The 10,903-nt window shown below is 55.4% G+C and overlaps 1 protein-coding gene across 1 annotated transcript; it reads right to left on the bottom strand.

Annotated features, from left to right (window-relative positions):
- Positions 1–2,139: 2,139 nt before the first annotated feature.
- LOC127596789 (CDK5 and ABL1 enzyme substrate 2-like) lies at positions 2,140–9,580 on the bottom strand. Its single transcript, XM_052059644.1, has 10 exons — positions 8,986–9,580; positions 6,589–6,684; positions 5,595–5,672; positions 5,396–5,501; positions 5,152–5,320; positions 4,846–4,943; positions 4,202–4,308; positions 3,992–4,111; positions 3,694–3,778; positions 2,140–3,011 (listed from the first exon to the last, which is right to left on the bottom strand). Exons 1-10 carry the CDS (start codon positions 9,561–9,563, stop codon positions 2,868–2,870), a joined length of 1,581 nt encoding a protein of 526 aa, XP_051915604.1. The 5' UTR covers positions 9,564–9,580; the 3' UTR covers positions 2,140–2,867.
- Between the last annotated feature and the right edge of the window lie 1,323 nt (positions 9,581–10,903).

The following is a 10,903-nucleotide window of genomic DNA, read 5'->3' as shown; positions in this document are numbered from 1 at the left end:
AACCCCCCCCCCCCCAAAAAAAGCAAAGAATTCAGCGTGAAAGCAAAACGTGGATGAAGGAAGCCGCGGCAGTTTGGCAGCACGGCGCGCTCGGGGTTCACACGTCTGCCTCCCTGTCGAGAGGTCGCCAAACATCAGCGTTCAAGAACCCAGCACAAATTTGACATCTCCCTTGCCGGAAGGAGTCGATCGCAGCTGACATTGCCCCCCCCCCCCCTGATGAGTTGCCGGTCCATCGGAGGACATTGGATGAAAAACCACCCTCCCCTGGGACCATTCCCCCCAGTTTTTGGCAAGGACGGAAGGGCCGCTTTGTGCAAGGCGCTAACGTCAGTCCAGAAAGCACTTTGAGATCGGTCGGATCGGTCATCGGCTTTCCGTTCCAGGGATTTTTTTTTTTTGCGGGTGGCCAACAGCCCCAGATCGCACCCAATAGATCCGACTCTGCCCTCCCCAAGAGTTGATTCTCAAAAAGGCAACCACAACAGCGTGATCCCACGCAAGAAAGCAGGACAAACAAGCCCCCTCCAGCCCCCGCCCCCGCGCCCACGTGCAGGCAAAAGGAAAAACAGGAACGTCTGTCCTGCAAACGGCACATGACAAAGTGCAAACGGCCAAAATAAGCGCAATCGCTCCCACATTCTTTTCGGCCACTTCATGACAGAGGACGTCCAAACGTGCATCCATCTTCTTGGACTCCGCCTCCCTCCTGTCAAATAAAAAAAAACCAAAACAATGTTTGCAATTGCCAAAGCGGCAAGAGCAGCCAGATGAAGAGCGAGCGTCGGCCACTAATAACGAGCATGTGCTCAAGGGGCCGTTTTTTGCGGCTGGCCTCGGAACGGTTGCCATCGATCTCCTTATCTCGCCCGGCGGGTTGTTCAACTGGCGAGTTGCTCCCTCTCATCCGCACTCAGATGGCCTTTGTCCCGCTTTAAGAGAGGGGAGGGAAATGCGGCTTGAACGCTTGCCGCGGGTCTGCTCTACCGACGTGGACTCGAGCTGTCCCCGTTGTCCCCCCCTTTCAATTCTAGACCAAGTCTGAAAAGACGCCTAAAAACGCCTTTGGGAGTGAAGGAGTTAAGGCGTAGACGTATGCAATCATGCGGCAACTATTCAAACATCTGGATTTGATCCTGGGGCCCCGAGTATGCGGAGCGCGCCGGAAGAACGTCGATCTGGATGTCGTTAAGATGGACGAGAACGGCAGAGTCGGGAAGCAGCTCGATGCCTCTATCCAGCCAGCAAGAACGGCCTTTTGGTCTTTGTCCGTCTCTGACGTGAGCATTGCGGGCTTTGTTTGCAGTGGATCGACTCTGGTCTTGAACCAGCAATTGAAAACGAAACGGAAACAAACTCGGCCCCACCCTGACAAACGGAGGCCAAATGTTGAAAGGCTTGCCGCCGCCGCCGTCATTTGAAGGAAGGGCGTCAGGGAGGAATCGCAGCTCCACCTCAGCGGAGGCCGGCGCGATTGGGACTCCAGGGCCCGCCCGGCCCGTTCGGGGAACTCAAAGCGAGAGCCGCCGGTTTCGCGTTTGCTTTCCGCCAGGATTTTTTTGCGGTGGCGGCATTCCGCTAGCTCGACAACATCCGCTTTATGGTTTGACAAGAGCTCAGTGTGCTCCATCGGAGGCCTGGCGCTCATGACCCAGTTAGCGCGGGAGCGACGGACAGAGAATCTTTTTTCCCCCTGCGCTCTCAACATCACGCAGATGCAAAGCATGTGACACGCACGCTAAAAAAAGCTAAAGTAGGAATGCTGCGGTCATTGTGTTGCCTAACGTGCAACGGCGCTTGCAAAACGCCATGCGTCACCTTCTTCTTTTGTCTTCTTTTCATACGACTAGAAAAGTCAAGCAAAGAAATGCCAGTCGATGGACACGTCGGGTCGGCGCGGCCTCGTGAGCCCCGATGCGAGTCTGCCTGGAAAAGGCCCGTCGTGCCGACTCTCCGCTGAAGCTGCCGCGGAGGCTTCCAAACCACGGCGCCGTTGAAAACAAAAGCTCTCCGACACGGCATCCGTCCAAAGTCGGCACGCTAGCGAGCGGACGACAGGTCAAGTGTCTGCCGCCACCTAGCGGCTCATTCGGGGAATGACCGGTCGCCGGTCAATCGACAAATCAAAGTCGGCTGACGTTTCTTTGGAGAAAATTGACCTTTAATAAACATCGGTAGTGACCTCGAGCGGGCTGGCGTTCGTCCTCCGACAAAAGACCCATCAGCAATCGCGTTTCTACCGCACGGTGGTACAAAAAGATGGACGGGAGGCGGCGCGGGGTATCCGGCCTTCCGCACGAATCACGCCAGTGACTCACGCGGTGCGGGACAGAAAGACTACAGGGTCGGACATCCGACTCCGATCACAAAAACGCCCACGATGAGAAAGTCAACAAGGATGTTTGGACCCCCGATGAAGTTGGCGAATGAAGTTGGGCTCGCCGGGCTAAGACAAACGAGCAACGTCGGTAGCGGCTACACGTAGATGCGGCCGCGGGCTCATCCGCGCCGTCGGTGGAAGACAAACAAATGAAATGCAACCTTGAATTGATTGAAATGTAGGGGGGGGGGGTCATCACTAAATGGAAGCCAAGTGGACAGAGTAAAAGCCAGGCCGAGTCTTGGACCTGAAATGGCGTAGCCTGCATAGAAGAATCAAGTCCCTCATGCGGAAAGACGAGAAGAAATAAGCAACTTGGGTGGCGATATACCAAGAAAATCAGCTCTCGGCCACCCGCTCCAAAGTTGTTTTTTTTTGCAGTTCTGTAGCTTCGGCGCAGAGTCCTCCCGGTGACGGGTTGCCGGGAGAGGTCTCCGCAAACAAATCTTTGGGTCTGCTCGGAGCGAATGGGCGCAGGCGCGGCGGCCTACAACTGCTGCTGCACCAGTCGCCTGTAATGCGGCATGACTTTGCTTTCTGGCAGGTAGAGGGCCATCTCCAGGGCCACCAGGATGGTGAACTCAAAGCTGATCAGCTCCCGTCTGCCGATCCTGAAGCGCTCCTCCAGCTTCTGTCTCAAGACAAACGGTTTGCTCAACTACATCGTCAATTTGTACATTTAAGAAGAAAAAAATATATATATTTTTTGCTTTTTGGCCATGCTTTTGATCTAACGGACATCATTCGGCTTCATCTCAAGTTACCAGGCACTTGGATCGCAAGGTCAACAGTTGATGCGCCATCATTTCAGGCCGTCGATGAAAGTCGCTGCTGCCATCTAGTGGCGGAAAGTCGCAAGCTCGCGCCCAAGTCAAGTTTTGCGCCTGAATCCCAAAAGCGCAACGATTTGGACTGGCCAAATACCCAAACAGACTCGCAAATATGTTCGAGGGGCTCGCTTGCCACGTGCAAACGGAGCCACGAGCTATCCACTTGCGCGCCGTAGTCTTTTTTGGGGGGGAGTGGGGGTAGAATTGGGCTGCCATTTGTAATTTGGGCATTTTATTTTGGCTGCACTCTGCAGTGCGTGCTTTCCCTTGGGCGTTTTGTTCTCCCCCGTGGAATTGTGGGAAAATGCTACATTGGTTCCCTTTAGCCTAGCTTGGAACCTATTTGCGAGTAGGTTTCACTCTGACTCGTGTTCACTCACCTGTTCACACAATAGCTAGGCATGTTATTGTTTGAAACTATTTATTTAGTACCTTCTTGGTACTCTAAATTGGTGTGTGTGTGTGTGTGTGTGTGAGTCTTACGTCGATGAGTTGTACGACCTCCTGCTTCCTTAGATCGCTGCTGATCTTGGCGGCCAATAGGATGCAGGCGGCCGACACCAACTTCCTGTTCAATTAAGTCAGACAAAGCGGAAGGTTCGACTTGAGCTCATTGGAAAAGAAAAACCACTCGAGTTGCAATGACGACGCGCCAACACCAGAGGGAGCCAACGAGTTACATTTGATTGGATTTTTTTTTCTAGAGCGCGCGCGCAGCGGTTGGCGACGGCGAAGGAAGGAAGGAATGCTTCTTTTGTGGCCAACGCAAAAGGAGGCCTACCTGTTGTGCTTGTTGAGTCGCCCTTGCAACACCAACTTCTCAAAGTAGACGAAGGCCATGGCCATGGTGGCGGGCTGCAGGCCGCAATCCTCGCCCACCGAGCGCATCTCTCGCTTCAGGCTGAGACGCAGAGAAGCAAAAGATGCACAGCAATTTTGGGAGCAAGCTCCACAGCGCCACCCTTGGCCATTTTCGGCGGCGTCACCTTACCTGCGGATCTTGCTGAGGGTGAGTTTGATGTGTGGAAACTTCTCCTTGAATGTCTCGTTCATGTCTTTCTTCAGATCGGAGGGTTTGACATATTCGATGACGGTGGTCTGCGAGAAGGCCGAGGAAAGGTTCGCTTTTCACGCCTCACTTTGCAGCTTCCTCGCGGCCGACGATTGACGCGCACGCGGCACGGCCGCCGTCGTGAAAATCCGCCCGGACGGATTAAGCACGGCCGCTTTTGGTTGGAATGGATCCCGCTAAGCTGCTGCCTAGCGCGCGCGCCGCCCGCTAAGCCGACATGAAGGCGGTCGCCGCGCATGCGCATGCGCGCGCATCTAATTGCTACTTCTTGACCGTCACCGTTTTTCCAGAGGGCATTTTTGAGAAGCTTTTGGATCAAGGTCAAAACAAGAAGTGGGGCAAAAATCATTTTAGCATCCCAAAGGAGAAATGGTCCGAGTTCAAGCGGTTCTGGGTTTTTTGCCGCAATGCGAGGACGGGCGTGGCGAAGTTTGTTTCCCCAATGGAGCGGTCAAACGGCTGCCAACGAGCAAAACGAGGAGCGGGCGACGGCTCGGATGCCAACCGGCCACGTGTCGATCGATCTGTTGCCAGCGTCTGCATTGAAAGAAAAAGCTTCTCACCATGTAAGAGGCAAAGATCAGCACCCGCTTGTGCTTGCCGCAAGGCCACTGGGGGTCGCTGAGGACGTTTGGGTCGTACTCGCTCACGTCCTCCGCTCCTGCAACAACAGGAGAGATGCGCGTTGCCAATCCGGCCCGACGCAAGGAAACGAGCGCGAATCCTGAAACAAAACTGCGGCTGCGGGGTCGATCGAAGAAACGTGCTTTGTGGCTATTTTTCTTCTTTTTTTTCGACGCTGCCATTTTCTCTTTGACCGCAAATGAAGATGGCTCCGTCGGCCTGGATGACAAACAATCGTGCTCTACCGAGGTCGAGTCCCACCGCGGCGTTGAGCCGGCTCGGGGGCAAGCCGCCGGCGGGCGCGCCGCACCCGCTCCTCCAGAGGGGAACCCGCGGCGTCGGGTCGGCGGCGGACGAGGCCTCGCGCCTGACCAGGGCGTCGGTGGGGTACAGGAAGCGGGCGTACGACACCGACTGGACGAGAGGCAAAGAGAGGCTCAGGCGACGAGGGCTCTCGGCCGCGCGGGCGGCGGGCGCTCGCGGGCGTACCCGGTTGTACGTCTCCATGTGGAAACCCTCCAGCGCCGTCATCTCTAAGGAGGTGGAAATATTCCCCGACGAGTGTCTCCGCCGGGGGTGGCTCAACGTGGGCTCGCTGGAGAAGGGGGGGGGGGGGCACACAAAGACATTGGTCAGATGGCAAAGGTGGAAGGTGACGTGGTGCGCGCGTGTATGAGAGTGCGCCTACCTGAGGTAAAAGCTTTCTCCGTACGGCAGGACGGAAAAGGCGGCACACAGGGACCTTTTGGCGCAGATCAACACGATCCTGAAAACAACAAAAAGGGGCACGCTCGCCCATCACGTTCCAGTGGAAAAAGTCAAGAGCAGGCCATCGCTGGCCATTTCATCTCATCGGAACGTGTCGGAAGACATTTTTGTCCCAGCAGAGGCTCCACGAAGACAGAGTGCGTCCGTTCTTTGTCTTCCGGTACCTCGAGCAGAGCTCATGCTTTGAGGCCCGGCGCATTTAGGAGCCCCCACGTGACACGCGCGGCATCTTTTCTTTTCTCATTGTGACAAGTGAGCTACAAACGGCAACGGCGGCGCCGCTCACGCCCAGCGTCTATTTTGGTCCGCCGCGAGTCTACGATGACGCCGCGGCCGGCGCTCCTTCCCCCGACCCGCACGTCGGATTCGCTCCGTCTGCAAGCAAGTGCGAGAATAGAACACGAGAGGGAGAAGAAGAAAGCGTCCGACACCGATTTCTTGCCTCTGCCTTGAGAACTTTTCCTGAGCGGGAGAATGACATTTTTGGGGTGGGGGAGGGGGGCGAGTGTTTTCACAGTGCGAATGTCATTGCCTGATGACAATCAGGTCTTCTTTTTTTTTTTTTTATTATTCTCCAAGACAAATGATTCCACATCAATGTCAGAATCGGAACATTCAACGCCATCGACGTCGAGACACGTCATTTAGCTAAGGGCGTCGAGATTTGGCCGTCAAAAGGCGTTCCTCCCTTTATCTTCTTTTTGCTCTTCTATAGCTGGGAAGCGCTTTCACTCAAGCTCAAAACATTCCTTCTGCTTGACTTGTGACCCCCACCCCCTCCCAAAAAAAACATGTTCTCAGCTTATTGTAGAAACTATAACAAGAGCGCCCAAACATCTCCCCAGTGTGGGACAAATCAAGGATATTGATGGAGGAAAAGCCGGGCGACGGCGCGCCGGGCGCTTTTGTCTCACCTGCTGCCTCTGGTGTCGTACTGCTTCATGTTTTTGATGAAGTGGATCTTCTTGGCGGGTCGCGGCCGGGGAGAACCGCCCGAGAGGTTTCGGGTCCTGCAGTAGAAAGTCGGCAATCAAGACCTCAAAGAGCGACACAAAGGACACGCCGAGTCGAGGAGAGTGACAGCAAAACCTGAAAGATTTTGAGGATGGGAGGGGGGCTGTTTGTTTGTTATTATTTCTTGCAAATTGATGGCGATACAAAGAAAGCAACGACCACCGCAGTCCTTCGCTTCTCATCCACTGCAAGCGTTTGCCGCGGCGACCATCTGCTTGAGGTTGAACGGCGTCGTTGACCTCGCGGATTAAAACGCAGGAAAAAAAAAAAAAAGGCAGGCCAAGGAGATCGGCCCAATGACGTGGCGGCGGTTACGCAAGCGCTGCGACGTCAGCGCGGCGGGCACGCGGCAGCGCCTGCGAGGGACTCGGCTCGCGTGCCTCCTTCCCGACAGTCGGCCATTTCCAAAGTGCGCTTTGGGCTTCGGCGATGGTTGGCCGTCGCTCGTCACTGCTATGCTTTCCTTTCCCTGTCGGGTGATGGAGACGAAATCGGATTTTCGACCCCCCCTCCCCCCCAAAACTGGCAACATGCCATCTATGCGGACTTGAAACATTTCTAAAATCCTCCGGAGCAAATACGTTCAGGGGAACCCACCCCCTCCCAAAACAACAACAACAACTTCTTTGGCGAGCTAAGCCCCATATCGATCTATGGCGCTCGGGTTCGAGAACGGGGGGGCGGGTGGAAAATGAGGCCAACGCAGCCGACGGCGGGCGCGAGGCGTGGCTCCTTCTCATCGGAGTCCTTCCGGCCAATCCGCAATCAAGCCCATCTCCACGCCACTTTTGCCAAGTCCCCGGGGGCCGCGCGAGCGTGAGAGAAAGCCTCCTTCTAAATGTGTCCCGGCATCCGAGCCTTTCCCACGAGAACCCGCCGGCTTCTTTCCTCCCTCGCCCATCTTGTGGAAACTGGCGTGGGAATGGAAAAATCTGCTCGCCGCCGCCGAGGACAACGATGGCTGTTGCCGTTGATGATGAAGCGTGCACGTGCGCGCATCGATGCCCCCGAGCCAAGTACCAAGTAGAAGTAACTAAAGTAACTAAAGTAACTAAAGTGAGGCTCAGAGGGGATCTCCCACTGAACATTGGGCCAGCCTCCTCCAAACTCACTTGTATTCTTTGGCATTCCACTCAGCATGACTTGGATTTGTTCTTGCTTTTACTGTTTGCTGCTTTCTACCGCCTTTATTACTCATTTGTCTTGTATGTTCAATTGCTCCATGTACAGCGATCATTTGCGCAGCCCCCCGTCACGTGCAATCGGACGTCTTTGTGCCACGGCACGCGGCAAACGTCCGTGGATCTTGACGAGCTGAGCACGTGTCCTTACCGCTGGCATCCGCGTGAGAAACAAAAAAAAAAGAGAAAAAAAAGGCCCCAAAGCATTTTGCGCTCATTTGACTTGACGCCGACTGTGGTTTTCTCCTCCCCCGCTTCCTCTCAACAGAGACGGCACTCGGCAATTGGGCGCTTCGGCCGGCCGCCGTTTCCAGATTCCCCCATCGGCCGTTTTGAAGGAGCCGGCGAGAAAATCTTCCTTTTAAGAATCGCCGGCGGTGGCGCTCGCGATTGGGGAATGACCGAAAGGAGTTGAGGAAGGGTGACAAACTGGAGCAAAACCTTTCCCTGACTTCAGCAGCTCTCATGAAGTTGCGCTCGTTTTGCCTCACCAAAAGACGCCCCCCATCCTCGATGGAAACGGGAAAAGGGATGCGGCGCTTTTTGGCATCAATGACGACGCACAATTATAGCTCACGTTTCGATCCCATCCACGTTTGACTCGGGGTTGTTCTGCTCTTCATTGGAAACAGACTTACAGTACGTAGCCTCGAGTTTGCGTTAGGTGCCGTGCACTGCGATTTGGGCTTTTCGACCATTGTGTATTTTATGTTGGGGACGACGTGCACAAATTAACTTTCTCCTGGAATTCCGCTCGAATATTTTGATCTTGATTCATGTGCGCCATGTGCACATTGGCCATGAATGAATTCCTTTTTTTTGTCTTGAAAGGGCAAACGTTTTTCAATCGGGTGACAAGCATTTTTGAATTTTTCAATCCTTTGTTTCCCCTCGGTTGTGCTTTTATCATCTTGAACATTTTTGCACTTGACTTTTGTTTTGAACTCATTAATTTATACAACGTTTGCGAAGTAATTAAGGACATCATCCTAGCTTTCGTTTTAGAGCCCCCCCCCCCCACCCCCCAGTCTTGCGAATGACGGAGTGATTGTCCGGAGGGACAAACAAGCAAACAAGGAAGAAGAAGTTGCGCTCTCGCCTCGTCTTTGCGCTCACCTTTGCCGCAGGTCGGAGGACAGCGAGTTGCAGCTGTGCACCGACAGCAGCGTGGACGACTTCCGCGGTGCCGCGGGCGAAGGCAGCAGGCTGCCGTCGGACGGCGACGGCGACGGCGACGGCGAGAGCAGGTGTCCGTCGGCCGCCGAGGGCGCCGAGTCCCTGCGGCGCCCGAGCGGCAGCTCCGGGCGCCCCGCGTCGGAAGGCAGGACGACGATGGGCGGCACGGCAGGGAGCCCGGCGCCCGTCCGCCGCGTCGCCGTCGTCTTTTTCGCCTCCCCGCAGATGACGGAAGTCGACAAAGTGGCCGCCGAGCGCGTCCCGTCGTCGCTCCGCGGCTCCGCGAGCGTGGCGGAAGCCGCCTCGCTCGGCTCCGCGACGGCGTCGTGGCGCCGCCGGGTCCCTCCCCGCTCGGCCGAGCCGCTGCGCGCGGGGCGGCCGTCCAGCGAGATGTTGGAGAGGAACAAAAGAGCGGCTCGTCTCCGCTTGGAATTCTCGCGGTTCCTCCGGGTCTGCTCCCGAGTCTGGCTCTTTGTGGCGCTCCCGAGCTGGCCGCAAGCGGCGGCCGCCGCCGCCATGCTGCGCGTCGCGACGCCGAGCTCGTCCGCTTGGGAATCGCACTCCCAACTGTCAAATCCCTTTTACCCGGCGCGAGAAGGGCTTAAGCCCTCCCGCGCTCCCATTGGACCAAAACTGGCCTGCGTCATGACGTTGCCCTACGTCGTCTTCCGGGACCGGCCGAAAAAAAACAACAAAAGAAAACATGACGCCCGGCGGGAAAAAAAAAAGAACAACAAAACATGACGCCGTCATTTGACTGGACTTCAAGCGGGGAGTTTGACACTCTATTCAACCGACAGCGCGGGGAGTTTGAGACTTTATTCAACCGAGAGCGAGCCACTTATCGGGAAGTGACTCATGTCAAATGACGCATTTGCTCAAATGACCTTTGACGAGTTATGATTAATAGCGACTGGTGAAAACGCCGATCCTGTTCATGATTTGTCAATTTGATACCCATCTGGAATCAACACGCATCCGAGCAGTTTACTTAAAAAAAATAATAATAATAATTCTCCCAAATTGCTAGGAAATGTGAGCTCCCGGGCCGCGTGCCGGTCGTGTGGTCCTTGGTTTCTGTCGTGCCGATGACTTTTTCACAGGGTTTGTAAACGGGTGGAGCCGTGCTACTTCCGAGTGACAAAATGAGAGTGACTGACTACCTCCGAGCCGAGCTGAACAGATGTGACAGGATGCTGAGGCGTGAGCGGTGTCGCCGCGCCTCCGCCCGACAGCAACTTTGATTAGCCCTCAGCACGTCGCCGTTACGAAAGCGCAGAGGATTTGCTCGCACTGATCCCTTGAGTGACGCCGCTGCGGTCGGGACACTAAATATAGGCGGGTGGAATCCCCGCAGGGCCAATGTCTGTGGTCGCACGCGTGCCCTCTGATCGCAAATGTCTGAAAGGCAACAAATGAAATCCCAATGACCGTCCGGCTGCTCTCATGGGCTGACAGCTGCTCATCCAAATCAGACATCAGTTAACATCGACTGGGGGCGGGGGGGCGACCCCAGGGTGGCCGGATGAGGGTCAGGTTCTCAGCACCCAAAGTCCTTGGCCTGCATGTCGTGCCGTCAGCCCTTAGTGACCTTTTCACCCAGACGTGCTGGCCTGTATTTGCATTTCGACAGGCAAAAAGAGATCTGGCGGCTAGTTAGCGTGATCATCGGGGTGGGGTCGGATCATGAATCGACTTTTTTTTTGCGCAGACTTGCCGAAATGGACGTCTTTGGCAAGCAGGCCGTTCCTCTTGTCTGGCTGATGACTCCAAGAAAACCCACGCGAATGTTTTCGACATACCTGAGGCTGTGAGAACATGTTGGAGGTTTGCTGCCAGTCTGTGCCTTTACAAGAAG

This window comes from Hippocampus zosterae, chromosome 2, assembly GCF_025434085.1.
Source record: "Hippocampus zosterae strain Florida chromosome 2, ASM2543408v3, whole genome shotgun sequence".
Classification (NCBI taxonomy): domain Eukaryota; kingdom Metazoa; phylum Chordata; class Actinopteri; order Syngnathiformes; family Syngnathidae; genus Hippocampus; species Hippocampus zosterae.
This window is presented reverse-complemented; position numbering and strand designations above follow the sequence as displayed.

What these genes read in the sequence shown, in the direction of transcription:
- LOC127596789 (XM_052059644.1), bottom strand. Translation starts at nt 9,563, where the DNA reads ATGGCGGCGGCGGCCGCCGCTTGCGGCCAGCTCGGGAGCGCCACAAAG. An exon ending in ACATGGAGACGTACAACCGG is followed by an intron (nt 5,321 to 5,395) that starts GTACGCCCGCGA and finishes CCTCTCGTCCAG; the next exon opens with TCGGTGTCGTACGCCCGCTT. An exon ending in CGACTCAACAAGCACAACAG is followed by an intron (nt 3,779 to 3,991) that starts GTAGGCCTCCTT and finishes TTAATTGAACAG; the next exon opens with GAAGTTGGTGTCGGCCGCCT.